Genomic DNA, 18,057 nt, shown 5'->3' with positions numbered 1-18,057 from the left:
ACAAAAATTGAGGGAATTGCTCTGAATAAAGATAGATGGAAATGGAGATTGTGAGAGATAGGGACAAAGAGATCGACGTTGATTACGGTGGGCAATTAGACACCCATGCGACCCAGTAGTTCCCACATCATTAACCTGGGTCAAGTTTCTTTGGCAGTCTGGACATGTTGGCGTGACCTGTCGTTCTCTGTAACTCGCCTCCTCTCGCGCGCGGGGGAACTCGGGTAAAATAATATAGTCTCATTTATCTTATATTGCGTATCCAGCCGTTGATGGGTGGGCACTTAGGAAGGAAATGTATAATGCTGTGAGTTCGGTCGAAATATTAGCGAGACATCATAAGTATTTTAGATTTTTTTCTTGGTGTTTATCTGGTCTTTGGTCGCTATTTCCGGATTACGAAATGGCTGAACTGAGCGGCCAACAGGTGGCACTACCAGACGTTGGCCTTACTCCCAAGGCCATTTGTCATGCCTTGCGTAATACAATCCAGTCGAAATGACCTTTCGGAGATTATAGGACGCCCAACGGAGGGGAAAGACAGAAAAATTTCGTATATATGAGTGTGTGATGGAGGTGTGTGTTGTTGTGGGTGGGAGGGCGTCTGGAGCGTAACCCTGACTTAATCAACGACTGGGAACACACCCTGCAGAAGGAAAAGCTCAGGTTGACAAGAGAATGTCACGCCTGGCCTGAGCCCTCACTCCCTCCTGTGTCTATCTCTGGTGCCGTGGGCGTGTGTATCGGTGTGTCAGTGCCTGGTGGTGTGGTGTGTGTGGCGGGCGGCGGGGGTAAGATGAGCGTCGGGTGGTGTAGGTCGGGTCCTGGCGCGAGTGTTGCTGCTGCTGCTACTGCTGGCGGAGGCGCTGCCGACCACCTGCCCAGGTGACGCAGTCCCACCTTGCCCCCTCCCAACCCCGCGGCCTTCATGCTGGACGAGGGCTCATACCAGCGCGTGGCCCTCGAGTCCCCCTCCCAATCACCCACCCAGTCCAGCGACCACCTTCTGGACAACAAGTGTGTCCAATCCAGCGCCAGCTCCTCATCAGACACCCTAGATGCCACCAGCCCGAAGGACCTCCACCCCAAGACGAAGGTGAGCATCTCTCTCTCACCAGGTGTCACTCCACCTTTGATTAGGAACAGTGAGGTATGAGTGATGGATTTGTGTAATACCTCTTTGAAAGGTGAGGTCAGATTTGAAACTTTCTGGGTGGTTTTTCTAGGATTGTAGTAGAAGGGAAAAGCAAAAGTTAGGTCTGTCTAATTACTGTGGAGAGAAGGGTACTGAGGTACAGGAGAAAGTTTGACTTCAGATAATTTATCGCATTTAGTAGTTAGTATTTTTGTAGAGAGGATTTTTGTAGAGTACGATTGGAATTTTTTCACACATTTAAATCGTGATAGATAAAGTGAGTTGTAGTTGGGGCTTATAAGAGTATCCCAGTTGCACGCTCTGTCCATTTTGCAACCTTGTGCCATGTAACTACACTTAGTAATATGTACTGTCAGTGTAAACATTGAAAATTTTAGAATATTTTATACGTCCTTTTTACCATTTTAGGAATCAAATGATATTGGGAGTGGCTTTGGGTATGCTGACGTACCTACATTTTGTTTTACTCTTCATATACTGACCTACTCTTGACCTGAGTGGCAATAGTTATGTTGACACACGAGCTGAATGGCTACTGGTGCACTGACCTACATTTTCTTTTTTAGTTTGCCGATGATATGGAACTTACGCAAAGTGCATTTCTAAAGAGCAGATATCTGACTTTACTAACAAGTTTTTATTTAATATCTGCATGAATTCCCAGTGTTGTATTATAATATACAGTTTGCTTATGGAAAAGAAAATTATATTGATAAGAGAGAATGTATTAAAATAATACTGCAACTGTTTCAATGGGAAAAGATAGAGTGAAGGATGTCAGGGTTGTGATTACTATTCAGAAATACCTGCAGAGGGCTGATCAGTTTTGTCTTTAATGCAGAACAATATTAGGTAAAGTGATGATGATATATCAAGGAAACTGGAGCTTATTGATAGAAAAGTAGGTAAAAAAGATAACAGAACCCATGAAAATCTGCACTAGCCTCCATAGCAGTCAAGATTTACTTAACAGTTCAATATAGTATTTTGCATTATAGTTCAGTACTTAATTCTGTAATATTGATTAATGTGACGGTTTTGAATATCAAGAAGATCAAGGATATTGTTAGGTTGGATAAGTGAAATTAGGTGTTCACTTTTGAAGAATCACTGGAACCTATGTAAGCCTTACCAAGCTTCTTGTACTGGTTGAGATTTACTGTAGATATATACTAATATTATTATCGTTTACTGCTGAGGATCATGTAGGTAGCTGCTTTTTGGGTGGTTGGTTAGGGTCATGAGCAGCCACGTGGTCTGTTTGTGGGCAGTTGGCCTGATGCTCACTTGTTGGTAAATGTAGGTCATTTATCAGTTTAACCGCATCAAAACTATCTTTGGATATTGAGTCATTTTTTCTCTGGAATTCTAGTGTGGTATTAGAGGATACAGCATGTTGCAGAGATTTATTGGGTCATTAAATTTTATTTTGACCTATTGAACATGATAAGGTGATAGTGATAAGGGGTATGCATATCAGGGAAAAGGTAGGATTAATTGACCCCTTAATTCCATACTTACTGGTTTTTATTTGTTTTGTCATATAATGCATCTTTTCATGTTATCCTGAGTGATTCATTGATAATTCCATTACAGCAAAATTATGAAAATGTAAAATTACTAGACACACTAGTCAGATGTATTGTTGACCAGGTTAGGGAGGTGCTAGAAGTAATGCTTCCACCTGTGCAAGAAAGTCTTCTGCCTCATTCTGGTACATTTCAGTGCTGGAAAGGTCTTTGTCCATAAAGTCACTCTAACTGTGATCCAAAGACCGATCATTATCATCTCCCTAGACCTCAGAATCAAACTGACAGCCACTCAGTTTCCTTCCTAGATAATTCATGAGAATGTGCTGTCATGGCATGACTGGAGGATGCATGACTATGGCAAGAAACTCCTGTGCACAACAACCTCATCCACACCCAGCCTTAGAGATGAGCTTTGGAATAGAGCCACAAAACTTGATGTGTAAATTTGTCATGTGGAGTAACTGTGCTTGTATAAATGTTAATCAAGAAGAGTTACAGTATTAGTGCAAAAATAGAACATAAAAAGAATGAGCACAACTTGGAAAATCATGGCAGTCTAAATTTAGCTAACCACTAAATTGAGCAATTCAGAGAAATTATTCTCCCTTCCATATGTTGAAAAAAAGGTCAAAAAGTTTTCTCTACAAATATGTGTATACTAAACATTTGTAAAGAGAATCCCCCAGAATTAAAGTACTGCATTATACTTTCCTTTATGATATTTTGGTTGAATGGATGGGTTGGCAGGTAAAATTTGATAGCTTTTTAGGCATGATTTTACGCTGCTGAGTATATACACATATAAGCACAACTTGCGCCATAGAGTTTCTTATAGGCATGGTTTGTGACCACGTGCACAATGCATTACACACTCATGTATTCATTTCATATTATTTACACAGGCAGAACTTTCTTTACATCAAGAAATGAGAAAATTATTTAATCCCCAAAATTATAAGCACTGATATGACAGTAATTGTTTCCTTTCCTGGAACTGATAAAATTTTCATAATTTAGCATTCTATGGTGGAGTAAGAGTGAGTGAGCATGTGAAATGTAATGAGACTTCATACTTATGATTCCTCTGTGAATGTCTGTAACTGCGTATATTGGAATAATTTCCATTTGAGTTCACCATTACAATTTATATGATTGTTATGGATTCCCTGAAGGTGAACGTAAAGCAGTAGCCTAAACCAAACTTTTGATATTTTTATCAATTCTGTTAACAATATTTTTTTTTCAAGTGATTTGATTATATTCTAATTCTACCTCTGCCTTCAAGAAACACATACCTGTATGACCTTTCCTCGTCAGTGTATATCCATAAGTTGCCCTGTGTATCATATGATTGTTGGTACACATGAGCATCATCATGTCAAGTGAATGTAGGCGCACCCCTTATGATGATCTATGGGTGACTGAGGCATTTTGATTCTGTTGTTAGCACTGTGAGGTTTTGTTCTTATTGATTGTAGTTTTAGTGTGTCATAGTCTGTGAGCTATTTGGTTGTCATTGGTGTTGGAGAATTATGTTGTTTTGTGGACATGTTTTGAATGCTCTTTTTCCTTTTTCTCATGTCTTCTGTTGATTTTGTGCATTTATAGAAAAGTTGGAGGATGAATTTGGATGAGTGCCTGGTTTCTTGGATGAGTTGTATATCCGTGTTGTGTATTTGGAGTAGGGTATTTCTACATGTGTATTTCTGTTGCCTTTATCTTTGGGTTGCAGGATTAGTATGTCTCTGGAGTTGTATGGAGTAGTAGGTTTTGTTCGTGAATAGTGAGCTTGGGCACCTTTTGTTTTAGTTTTGTTGGGTGTTTCTTTCTGTGGATGATGGGGTTTTGGTAGTTACCCCCTGAGTTGTTGTTGCATGTCCAGTGTGCTGAATAGTCTTTTATGAGTAACAGTGAAGTGCAGCACAGGTGGTACCATTGACTGCAGTTGGAGTATCTGACGGAGAAGTGCTTTTTGTTGATGGTTGTTTGGGACTTTGGGCAAATGCACACTTATGGTTTAGGGTTGAGGTTAAATTATGTCACCAGCTTTCATTAGTAGTTGAGAGATGACGAGCAAATGCACACTAATGATTTATAGTTGAAGTTGAATTATGTCACCAGCTTTCATTAGTAGTTGAGAGATGATGAATGTGCCCTCAACTCCTAATTGTGAAACAATGTGTGTAAATATGTAAAATGGTTTAGTATAATCCATGGTTTGGCAAAATGGTTGGAGTCAGCTTGAGACTGTAATCTGCGTTGGAGCAGGAAAAAAATTTTTCTTTTTGGAGCAAGAAGACTGATGCTGAGTGAGATTCCCTGTTAGTTGTAAGATGTTCACATAAGTTGATTGTAGACCATCCTTAATGCATTGCAGCTAGATACACTCATGTGCAGTGGTACCTTTACTGTTCATAGTTTGACTTACTGCAAATGTCTAATATAAGGAGATTTTTGTTGTTGGAGGGTTTGGTTATAAGAATGCGTTTTGTTTTTCCCCTCCATTGTAAACAAGATTGGTAAATTGATGTCTTAGTGAAAACTGTAAAAAGATATTTATTTAAACAGGTGAAGATGGCAAGTGTGAAGCGCAAATGGCAGATTTTTCCAGGTCGCAACAAGTTTTGTTGTGATGGTCGCATAATAATGGCGCAGCAGACTGGCATCTTTTACTTCACTGTCGGGCTTATTGTTGTCACAAATGTCCTGTTCTTTGTTTTTGAGTAAGTATGATGAGCTTGTTACATTTTCCTGTAGAAATGCAATATCTGAATTAAAGATTTTTCTGGAGCACCTATATGTTTGGAAAATATGTTGTAAGTGGAAATTTCCTATCATTGCTTTATATATTAAGTGAAATAAATGAAAAATTTACTGAGACTGATACAATGATTGATGAGAAAATACTTCTGTTGTCATTGAGCATAGTTTTACTTTTCATGTTATTGATATAATCCATGCTGTTAACCTTTCATGGTGTAAAAATCACCAACAGCTGTCCCTTCTTGGCGGTTAACTTGACACCAGCTATCCCAGCGTTTGGTGGTCTCTTGTTCATATTCGTCATGTCTTCACTCTTCCACACCTCGTTCACTGACCCAGGAATAATCCCAAGAGCCACTGCTGATGAAGCCATCTATACTGAAAAACAGATTGGTAAGTTCCTGCAAGATTGAGATGCATTGATTTGGTACTCTGCTTTTCTGTGCTTTTGCATATACTGTAATTATATTAAGTTGCAGAAAAATAGTCATGATCATGTTAACAAAGCTTATTTACATATGTATCATATGTAACACCTCCTCGAGGTTTTCTCTCCTTTGTATGATTTTTTCTTATATCTTTCTTAAATCTTAAAAGTGCAACCATAATTTCTCTTCTATGGTGTCCCATGAGCAATTGAGATAATCTCTGGGATTATTAGGTTTTGAATCGCTTTGAACCCCCTACAAATTGGTGTATAAGCTCTCTTTTGTTCATGCTTTTTAGTCGATTCCCCATCAGTTAAAATACTTTTGCTTGAATGAATCAGGAACTGTCAGCCAGTAACCTACCTCCTCTGGATTGATATCATTGATCCACCCACCCTGACATCAGTTCTCACATTGAATGCATGACCGAGATCATCTTTACATGCATTCTGGAATGTGTTTGCTTGATGTTTACTTCAGAGCCTAGCTATTTAAACATAGTAGTAAGTGTCATATGTTGGTTATTGCTTGTTTCCTCTTGGATCGTACAGTTGTTTGTAACTATGTGCCTACAGGCTAACAACAACTGTATGAAAGCACTGTGGCCTCCTTGATTACCTTCTCAGTTCACACCACATCTTCATGATTCTTTTGGAGTCTAGACAGAAACCAAACATAAATTGTCCAGAGCAGAGTTTGCTCTGGTTTGTTCTGTATGTTCCTCCTGTGGATGGCTTTTGCTTTAGAGCCTCAACCCAATGGGGTAATCCCTTGGTAAACAAGCTTAGAATTCAAGGTGTACAAGGAAGATCCTACAAATAAAGATATCATAGGGGATTTGAGAGGGGATTTAAGGAAATATGTAAATATTTATCTTTACTTCTGGAAAGGCAAAAATTGGTATTTTTGAAGGTGTGGTAGTTCCAACAATAAATAGTTATTTGGTTGTGATTCTACCTGCCTGGGTATTTGGAGGGTTAGTGATGGGTGCTAAGCGAGCCAGTACTTCAGTTGTTGTCAAGTTGCATTCCTTTGACCCAGGTAGCTGTCTTTTCTTTCTGCCTCACCCACATGTGGACTGTTGGTATTTTTTTCAGAAACATAATCTCTCCTTGTCACAAATAACACTTGACAACACTTAACTCAGACAACTTATTCTTCACAACTGTAGATTTTCCTTTGGTGAGCACTTTGCGCTGGCACTACCTTTTGACAAAGTGGAAGAAGCAGTAGATAGAAGTAGTAGCTAGGAATATTAGACAGAAAATTTACATAGAAGCATTAGGTAGAAGTAGTAGGTAGGAGCATTAGTTAGAATTAGTAGGTTGTAACATAAATGCAGGAATATTAGGAAGGCACGTAAGGTTGAATTAGTTGCCCGGAACATTAGGTTGGAGCCTCTGAAAACACTGCACTAGAGTTGCCCACTGCTGGTGGCTGTTTGAGAGTGAGGCACTAAAGGCTAAGATGTGGCACTGGAGTTCAACATTTTTGGAGACTCTTTTGCCATGGCTACCCCCTTTAGAGAGTTCCCAAAGGGTACAGGCATCAGAGATATAGATAGATAGATTCATTCTTTGTATACAGCACAGACAGACACTGATTAGTATTGATTGTAAATACTGGGTTAATTCAGTGTGTGTATTAGTTACGAACTTTCTTTTTAGTTACTGAATTAGAGTATTAGATAAGAATTTTTTTTATGTTACTGAGGCTATTTGTTCAAAGACTGATATGTTCTTATTTTGACATCCACTGAGTTGTTTCATTGAACCACACCTTTACTAAAGATTAAAGTTAAGTACATAGTTTGTTTTCCTGGCTTGTAAATGGTTATTCCATTCAGATAATGAGTTGCATTGATGCTGACTTGGCATGGGCAAACCCGTCTTAGTCATGGCCATTGTAGGTAAATGGTATAAATAAAATTCCCTTGAGAAAAAAGTGTAGAGGAAATGAATGATAGCTCCTCATGTATTTGTAGAACTGATTCTTAAAGTTTGAAATTATAGGAAGAAGGAAAGACTAAAGAAGGATGAGAATATCACACCTTCACTCTTCAAGGAAATGAGATAGTGTATTGAAGTGGTCATTTCCCGTGAAGTTGGTCTCCATACAGAGACACTGGAAAGCAGAACCTTGTCTTATGGCTGGGTCACATGCAGACAGCTCATGAGAGCAGTGGTCAGAAAATATCTTTAAAACATGGAGAGGGCCCAAACATCACTGGGATGGAAGAGAGATGATAGTAGGAGAATTATTACTAAGGTGGAAGGCTTTCAGTTCCACTCTAGCTTTCATCCACCTCAGACATGTAGACACCTTATATATGAACCTGTCTCTCCATGAAATTAGCCTGCATTCATCAAACACTTGTTAGTACAGACAATTGGTTTAGATTATCAAAATTGATTCTAACTCTTTACTTAAGGTTCAGTGGTTTTCTTAATCACTTTCCCACCATGATAATTAAATATGCAGTCTAATGGGTGGCTGGCTCTAGGGCAGATTGGGGTGGGGGATAACAAAAGTTGTTTTGTTAACTTTGGTTTGCCTCTATATGTTGGTTGGTTTGGGGATGTGGATGCTGATTTGGTGTTGTTTAAGTCTGCCATTTTGGGATCCAGCTGCTCTTGTGGACAGGGAAAGAAAAATGTTTTTATATTTATTATCTTGTTGCAAAAGTTAATCTTTCCAGTCATAGCCAATTGCCCTTTCAACTTTTGTGCCCAACTTACCTTCTTATGGATGAGAAATTGTTGGGCATGATTATACCAACTATAGAGGAAGAGAAGACAATCATTCTTAACGGTATTTGTATGTTGTAAGATCTAGCTTTTTCATTATTTTTCCTTTGTTGTAGCTCAAACATTGGATGAATACCAGTGTTGAATACTAAAACAAGCTTTTATCAGTTCTAGCTTAGCTTAAAGTGCTTAAACAAGCTTTTGTCAGTTCTTGCTTAGTGTAGATAATTTGCATAGCTTTTTTGTTTATCATATTTGCCCATGATAGAATTATTTGTGTACAAGTGCAACATAGCTAGTTATCATCACTTCTTTTTAATATGTTTCTTCCTAACAGAGGTGCCCACCTCTGGTAATGGTCCCAGACTCCGCCCTCCACCTCGCACTAAAGAAATCACCGTGAATGGTGTAACAGTGAAACTTAAATACTGTTTTACTTGCAAAATATTTCGACCACCCAGAGCGTCTCATTGTTCAATCTGCGATAATTGTGTTGGTAAGTTTATGAGTCTTTATTTTTTTCCCAAGAGGAAGTATCATGTATACTCCTGCTTCCCTTAATTTGATATTTTTATGTATTATCTCTCCTTATGGTCTGTCCCAGAGGCATGAGATGTATTCCCTGGATATATATATGGGTCAGGTTCATTTAAAATCCATGTCTGGCAAAGAGGCATTACCTTCACTCTCCCATTATGAATGACTTCAGAATCTTTGTAGCCACTTGCTTGTGAGTAAGGGTTGCCCTTGGCCAATCATCAACTATTGTGAGTTTGATTCCATTGACCCACTCCTAGTGGAGATACAGAGCTTGCAGTTCCTTTGGGTCATGTCACAGTTTGACATGTGGTGTACTGTTGCTGTCAGCTTATTTTTGCATCATCAGCCTTTTCTTTTATTTATTAATTTGGTTATTGTTAAGGTTCTTTTATAAATATTTTTTCCCTTGAAAATATGTATATATATACATAGTGATTGCTGGATTCTGCCTGCTTGAGGTTACTCTGTAAGTTAAAAGTCACCTTTGGTCAGACTACTGTCATCAGTTGATAGACTGTCGTAGAATCTTGTCAAAGAACATGCTTCAAAGTAGTCCACCCTGTTCCTGCTGCTGAGTGTAGCACAGCCTTGGAGTTGCAGTTGCCCCTGGAAAAGGTATCCTTGGGGGGAATTTAAGATGTATATAGGGTGAAAGATTATAAGGAAATCAAACAGGAACAGATCATTATTTACTATTGAGGCTGTTTGTGATCGTGAAAGGTATCAGAGACTCGTATATTAGTGTGGTAAGAGTAGAAAGGCATGTAGATCATTGAAACTTTCAGTGGGACTTAGGTGGCACAGATGTTAGAGAATGAAATTGAATTTAGTTTATACTGCATGCTCTTATATCTGAAACACTTCCCCCCTCTTAGCACCTTGTTATACACATGGGCTGAAGACACACCAGATAAGTTGTGTTTTCTGATTTAAAGTCAGATTTAGACAATTTTTTGTCTCCACCCATAAGACCCAAGATGGCTGTTAGAAACACAGCATATTTAAGGAGGGGGAAACTCTCTCTATAACAGGTCACGAAATTACACACAAGAGAATAGCAGTGCTTCTTTATGAATTTCTTTAAACAAACTGTGTAGGTCAAGGGTCAGGTGGGGGCACGTGGGTACGCCACATGTCAACAATACATGCATTGACCAAAAGCTAGTCTGCAAGATTCACGAAGAATTGAGACAATGTGAGCCTATTTTGATTGTACAGACACAAAATGGCATTGGCAAACTTGGTCCATTGCTTCCGAAGTCTGCCAGTTGTGGAACTGTTAGATAGAACGTTTACTGTACTGGGACTTTATAACAGTTGAACATATGTAGATGATAGCCAGATTTGATATGAAGAGCTTTTTTTCTACTGTTCTTCCTTGAATGCAGAAAGCCTTAAAAAGTGTACGGAAGTTTTGATGAGAGATAGTAGGAAGTTTTTAAAACTGATTAAGTAATGCCATTACTCACTTCATTGTAAATATATTTGGATTATTAGCCCTTTAACATCTAAAAATTTTTAATTGCTGCATAACTCAATGTTTTATCCTCTCTACACATTACTTCCTTCACTAAATGAGATAAATAGTTTTGAAGTAAATCTAACATTATAATATTCACAGACAAGCTACTGCATCACCAGTGTTTTAGATAATTGTTGAAGTGCCTCCACACTTTTTTGAAAAACATGATATTCTTACATGTTGATAGGATGATTATTTCCTCTATAAACATACTTAATCAGTAACATATATACAGATGTTTTATATATATCAGCACTATGAAATTTATGGTTGTAGGGCATCATCTACACAAACTGCATTTTACTTTCCTTTTTCACATCTATTGGCTGACAGAACAGGTATATCCTTGGTCAGAATTTGGCAATTATATACACCCTTTTTCCTCACTTTGCTAAGAACTTAACCATGAAATTGTGGATGGAGGTTAATTGGGGATGGAGGTTTCAAAACATGTAAACCATGAAATTGTGGATGGAGGTTTCAAAACATGTACTGTATACCTTGAGATGTTCAGGCAAACTTATACATCTTGAGATGTGAAAAGGTTAAGGTGGCTTTCAACATAGTTTGATTGGATTTTGTGTCATAAGCAGTCTTCTTTATCTGATTGCTACATTTGAGCTGATTATGGTAGAGTTTATGGAAAAGGCTATTTTGAGTAATGGAAACTATCACCTGAAGAAGGCAGAAACAATATATACAAATAACTAAAAAATTATGTTTAATTGTCTGATGTGTAACCAAGGCTGTAAGTATTATTGATATCATGTCTTGAATTATTCTGTTCTTTTTGAGTTTTAAAGAGTAGTGTGATAAGTGAAACATTCAAATTAGATTATTGAAGGAGTAGATTTAAGAATGTAATTCTGTCCTTGCAGAGCGATTTGACCATCATTGTCCATGGGTTGGAAATTGTGTTGGAAGAAGGAATTACCGATATTTTTACCTCTTCATTATATCTCTCGCCTTTCTCTGTGTATTCATCTTCTCATGTGTTATTGCACATCTCATCATATGTAAGTAAATTGCTGTATTTTGTTAGATGTATGAGAAATATTTAGATTCCCCTTAACCTGATTTTCATGATATGTCATGTGAGGCTGCGATGTTTGTATATCTATCCTTATTTACCCCAGGTATGGGTTGTGATTTATAGTAAGAAATCTAATTTGCATTTATTCTTTGTCTGTTTTTGGCGCTACCTTACTGCGGGAAACACTCTAGCTGTCGTGTGTAATGCACCAAAACCACAGCTCCCAGTCCACATCCAGGCCCCACAGACCTTTCCATGATACATAATATTATTAGAACTTCCCATATTTTAAAGAGTAATATTCCATTTCTTAACTTATGATATCCTGTTTAAAACGTATGTTAGCTGCCTTTTTAGCCTTTTTTTATTATGATCTTTAATATTAAGTTTATAATTCCTGCATGAAGTTCTTTGTGATAAGAAAAGTCAGACTTTTATGGGGTTTCACAAAACTGATGCTCATTTACTCTTCTAAGAGTAGTTCTGGCTTCTTTTTGTACCTTTGATTTACTTTAAAGCACAAACTTTTGTATTATTTGAAAATTTTCAGAATAGTCTTTGAGTTAGCTCTGACAGTTATATTGTATACAGTATGTGTTTTATTCTCTTGCAGTCATGAATAAGAAGGGTGGAACATTCATGGTTGCTGTGCAGAATAATCCTGCTTCTGTCATTGAGGGTGTCATTTGCTTCTTTTCTGTGTGGTCCATCCTGGGACTGGCAGGATTCCACACCTACCTCACAACATCAAATCAAACTACAAATGAGGATGTAAGTACTAATAAGTACACTGCAGAAGAGATAATGAAACAATTAGCATTTTGTTGAGCATATGGAATAGGATTGCTTTTAGAATTTATCAGACTCTGGGTTAGGAGAATGGAGACAGAGTGGAGGGAGTGATAAATATTTTTGGGGGGTCCGTAGTGTAAATAACTATTTAATGAATATATGGATTGTGTTCATCAGTAAGCATAAGTATTTTAGATTTATACTTTAAACATATTTATGAATACACGTAGAGTAGTTATAGGAAAGATAGGACAGACAGGAGCATGATTGATCTGTTTCTTGTAAGAAGGAAAATGGTTGGCAATGTTTACATGATGTGTGGTCTAGGAGAGGGTTGAGAGGTTTGTGAATAAAAGGGAAGCAAATAAGGTCTTAATGCAAAAAATAATTGAGAATATGGTTGTAAACATAGTAGTTTGGAAAGTATTAGAAATAAATAGAAGAGAGGTATGTGAAAGGAACACGGGTGCATTAAACAACTCTGAAAGAATGCTAATGACAAGGGATGGAGTTTTGTAAGAGTTAGAGTATTATGATTGATTGGAGGTGAGGGTGAAGGACACTTTTCTGTTGGAACAGTAGCTATAGAGGTGAGGAGGGAGAGAAATAGGTATTAGGGGTAGGAAGACATGACAGGAGGAGGTCAGAGAAGTAAAATTCTTAAGAGAATGGAAAAAATAGGTATATGAATTGAGAGGTGACTGAGATAGATGAGATCGGAAGAGAAACTGCTATGGAGTAGGTCAGCAAAATGTGCATGGAAGAATGGAAAAAGTTATATAATTACATATTTGTACTTAATAGGGGTATGGGGAGAGAGTTTTAAACTTGTCAGCCAGTCTCTTGAACTTCCTCTACTATCATACAACTTTTTAAATCTATGTGCTGTCTGCAGCAATCATGTCTTCAGTCATTTTATTCCAATCATCTACCAGTTTATACTTTAAAACTACTTCTTTATATCTTTAACAAATTTCCAGCTTAATTTTGTGCTGTGTCCTCTGCTTGCTCTCTTCCTACATTTTTTGGTTTAAAAACTTAAAGGCTGTGATCAGGTCATACCTCACTCTACCCTCTTCTAAATCATGATTACTGGACATAATGGAAAAAGGAGTAAAGATGTTCGTGAGAATTACAGAGGAATATACCTCCTGAGCTTATTTGATATGGTGTATGATAGCGTAAGATCATATGAAAAGGATTCGTAAGCCTTCTTAGGAAGGGAAGAGGATGTGTCTACACATCTAGATTTATGCACTTAGAGAAGTAGTGGAGAAAGTTACAGAACATGTGTGGTGCATTCATTAATTTAGGAATAGTATATCATAAGGTAAGTTAAAAAAAAAATTGGGAAATTATAATTCTGTGTAGTTTGCATGGGAGATGTTTGAATGCAGTTAAGAGCTTTTAGTTGTGTGTGTGTGTGTGTGTGTGTGTGTGTGTGTGTTTGTGAGAGTGAGTGGGTTGAAAAAATGGAGGAGTATGTAGAGTTTTCTGATGTTATGTAGTGTTTTTACAGATGATTATATGATGTATGTTTATGTGGATGGGGCATTACATGATATGAGAAGAGGTGGAGTGATAGTTGCATTAATGATTGGAAAACAAAGTAGGAGTTGCCATAGTTGCTGTAAGCAGATAATGCTCTGTTATTAGCCTAATTAGAGAGGGAGGTTGAATAGAATGTTGGGCTACTCTGATGATGCATAAAGGAGGAGGACTCTGAAAGTGAATATGTGTTAATATGTGGATGTAAAGCCCATGTTTATGTAGGTCAGGATTGGTGAAAAATAAAAGCAGTAGAAATGAGGTTTACATCATCCTACACACACAAGTTAGGGAGATTCATATAGTAAATATTCAAGATATAAGGGTGTGTTTTGTGAAGAAATTAGGAGAGTGTTTGAATGAGTCTTTTAGGATGTTATGGTCATTTAAAGTGTATGGCAGGTGATAGTTTGGCCAAGAATGTAAACAGCTGTGAGATGGGACGTATGAAGAGAAGTACATCTCAAAAGACATGGACACTTGCAAAGAGAAAAGTGTTAAGGGCCAGGGGTACTTCAGATGATGATATCACAGGAGTGATTGGGGATTAGATACAGTGGAGGCATTTACTAAATAAAATGGTGTAATAAGAGGCAATAGTCTTACCTGACAAATCAACTAAATGTTTTAAGTGAAAAAGTTTGAAACATTTTTTATAAGTGTGGAATTCTGACTCACTTTTACATATTAGGCAATAGTTGAAGATGTGTAAGAATGATTTCAGAGGGGGAATGTATATTATCCACTGTGCGGCATTGGAAGTGGATGTTTTTATGCTAGAGGAAATTTTTTGGAGAGTAATTATGCATTTGATAATGCTTAGATTCTCCAGTGATATTGTTTATGTAGGTCATCAAAACTATACAGTCTCAGAGATTCTACTCCAGTAAAAGATATGCAATTAGGAACTACAGGTTTGTTTATTGTTTTAACAGATTAAAGGTTCATTTACTTCACGTCGAGGACAGGCAAACTTTAACCCCTATGGTTATGGTAACTTCTGCTTAAACTGCTTAGCAGTGTTGTGCGGCCCTGTCCAACCTAGCCTTATAGGTAAGAAATATCCTAAATCAGCAGTGTGTTAGTGTTATATTGAAATCTGTCATACTCTTTCCTGATTGAGAATAAACATTTTGTAATTTGTGTAATTGTGTTACTTCTCTCCATTGATCTTTGTGTGATAGTGATATGTCCAGTGGTTTTCTGCATTTAAGTTTCACTTTCTTTCAGATCGTCGAGGTGTTGTGACATTAGAATACCTAACGAGTACACAAGGTAAAGTACCTGAGAGTCAGGTACCTTCCAGGAGTTATGGCACAGTTTACACTGCCCAGCCTACGGTAGGTGATAGAGAGCTATGGGTGTAACTTGTTTGTGCCTCATCTATATTTGTATCTCAACCTCCATTCCTTCCTTTACCTACCTTTTTTATATCTAAGTAAAGACTTTTATATATATATATTTATTTATTATATATCCTCTTGGTCAATCTTTCCTCGCTCATCCTCTGCATGTGACCAAACCATTTCAAAACACCCTCTTCTGCTCTCTCAACCACACTCTTTTTATTACCACACATCTCTCTTACCCTATTATTACTTTCTCGATCAAACCACCTCATGCCACATATTGCCCTCAAACATCTCATTTCCAGCACATTCACTGTCCTCCACACAACCCTATCTACAGCCCACACCTTGCAACCATATAACATTGTTAGAACCACTATTCCTTCAAACGTACCCGTTTTTGCTTTCCAAGGTAATGTTCTCGCCTTCCACACATTTTTCAATGCTCCCAGAACCTTTGCCCCCACCCTTTGACTCACTTCCGCTTCCATGGTTCCATTCGATGCCAAGTCCACTCCCAGATATCTAAAACACTTCACTTTGTCCAGTTATTCTCCAGTCAAACTTACCTCCCAATTGACTTGTCCCTCAACCCTAATATACACTTATATATATGTTGGAACAGCACCTGCCCTCTCTCACCCAAGCCACTTCCTTATCAGTTACCGACCTCCACACATTGTATTCATATCGATCTACTGCAGCTGTAAAACAGCCATATACATGAGCTGGAAGTGTAATGTAAAATTTGAGTGACATCACAAGATTTGATCTCTGCAGGTAGCAAATTATGACTGAGATCGTTTTTCTTTATGTGGGTGCATTTATCGTGGCCTTTGGCAGTGTATGATCTTAGAAACCCCAGTTTCATGCTTTCAAGAGTAATGTATTTAAAGATACAAAAGCCAGCTGCAGCATAGATTCAGTAAACCCATGAATACCATGACCCACACAGAAAGTATTAATTGAATTAGAATGAAAAGTGAATCTTTCTCCATTGGAGATTTGTAAACTAAAAGACTGTTGCCTCAGGCTAAATCATAGACTTATGTTGGGCACCTTTTGCATCCAGTAGTCTCAGAGTTAAGAAAAGGATTTACTAGTAACTGGGTGACAAGCCACAGGTAGTGTGAATCTCTGTGCTGCATGAAAAGCGAAACTTCCATCTTCTTTACTTAGTCATAATTCTATTAATTTTGGCCTTGAGGTAACTCTCCTTTATATCTTACTCTCAAAAATAGGTTTGTTCTCCATTTTGTATTCATATGTTTATAAAGATCTGGAGCCAGGTTGCCATAAGAAGAGACTGTTCCTTCAATGAGGTGTGGTATTCAGAGTTTAGTGAGAGAGATAGTGTTTATATTTTCAGAATGGGATTTTGCCTCAGCGGGCTGGCTCAGAAGCTCCTGTGGGCACCCAGGCCAGTGTAGTTGGCAGTAGCAGCACCACTACTGGGACCACAGAGGGTGCTGTGGTTGGCTCTTTAAAAAAGAAGTCTTCATCAAGTCAGTCAATAAATGGTAAGTACTTTGATTAGCCTTTCTTTTCCATTGTTATCAAAGGAAATCTAAGAAATGACCTGCTAGTGCCTGTTTCCCAATAAAGTTTTTGGAGGAAACTAATGTGTGCATGCTGTTATCATAGTTGTAAAGGATTTGGAAATATAATGACAAAGTATGGTGTTCCAAATATAATGACAAAGTATGGTGTTCCATTGTAGGTGTTCATGTATTCATCATTCTCTATATGCCTGAATTTGAAAGTTTAAAATTTACATGAATCAATAACTTGTGTATATTGAATGAAGGTAGTAATTGGTAGGCAGCCACTGTCTTGGAATGTATGTTACCAGTACAACCCATATGGGTATTGGGAGGGTTAGTGATGGCTGCATAGTGAACTAGCACTTCAGTTATTATCAATTTGCACTTCTCTGACCTAGGTAGCTGTCTTTTCTTTCGGCCTAACCCACACATGTACTGCTGGTATTCTGTCCACTGACATACAATCTCTCCTTGTCACTTATTACACTTGACAACACAACTCACATTACTTATTCTTTGTAACTCTAGGCTTTCTTGTGGTGAGCTCTTTGCACAAGCCTTCCTTTTGGCAAAATAGTCGGAACAATAGATAGAAGTAGTAGGTAGGAACATTTGGCAAGAGCTTTAGGTATAAGTGGCTGGTAGGAACATGAGGCAGTAGTATTAGGTAGAAGTAGTAGGTTGGAACGTGAGGCAGGAACTTTAGGTAGACACGTTAGGTTAGAGAAGTTGGTGTGTACAGTGGTTAGAAGCCTCAGGAAACTGCACTAGAGTTGCCCTTCGCCAGTGGCATGTTAAGGGAGAGGTAATAAAGGCTAAGAGGCAGCACTAAGATTCACCAGTTATGGAGACTCTTTTACCTTGGCTGTCCCCTTTAAGGAGTTCCTAGAGGGAATGGGCTTCAGAGGTTGCCTGCGTGCCCACACCACTAGCTGGACCATGCAATACTCAGCAAGCTTCTTCATTACATGAGTACTGTTTGGCCATGGGCAGCTCAAGAGTGGGCCATTTTGATACTTGCTTCTATCCCTTTATGTCGAAGCTTTGGCACTCTATCTTTTCTTGTCTTTCCCAGTAACTATGACCCTTGCACATTTCAAAAA

The 18,057-nt window shown here is 38.1% G+C and overlaps 1 protein-coding gene across 5 annotated transcripts in view; it reads left to right on the top strand.

Moving 5' to 3' along the window:
- app (Palmitoyltransferase app) overlaps positions 1-18,057 on the top strand; it is a 40,081-nt gene that overhangs the window by 3,683 nt on the left and 18,341 nt on the right. For 2 of the 5 annotated variants that reach the window (XM_071695288.1, XM_071695289.1), the window contains exons 1-9: positions 291-1,096; positions 5,257-5,411; positions 5,684-5,844; positions 8,964-9,122; positions 11,567-11,704; positions 12,335-12,492; positions 14,997-15,114; positions 15,292-15,401; positions 16,780-16,930. In XM_071695288.1, coding sequence (XP_071551389.1) covers positions 929-1,096; positions 5,257-5,411; positions 5,684-5,844; positions 8,964-9,122; positions 11,567-11,704; positions 12,335-12,492; positions 14,997-15,114; positions 15,292-15,401; positions 16,780-16,930 — 1,318 coding nt within the window. In that variant the 5' untranslated portion in view covers positions 291-928. Of the gene's footprint in view, positions 1-279; positions 1,097-5,256; positions 5,412-5,683; positions 5,845-8,963; positions 9,123-11,566; positions 11,705-12,334; positions 12,493-14,996; positions 15,115-15,291; positions 15,402-16,779; positions 16,931-18,057 lie in introns of those variants that run through there. The other 3 variants (XM_071695285.1, XM_071695284.1, XM_071695287.1) reach the window with 3 other exon arrangements.

Source organism: Panulirus ornatus, chromosome 58 (assembly GCF_036320965.1).
Source record: "Panulirus ornatus isolate Po-2019 chromosome 58, ASM3632096v1, whole genome shotgun sequence".
Taxonomy (NCBI): domain Eukaryota; kingdom Metazoa; phylum Arthropoda; class Malacostraca; order Decapoda; family Palinuridae; genus Panulirus; species Panulirus ornatus.
Note: the sequence above shows the minus strand (reverse complement) of the source record. Positions and strands in the feature narration are given on the sequence as shown.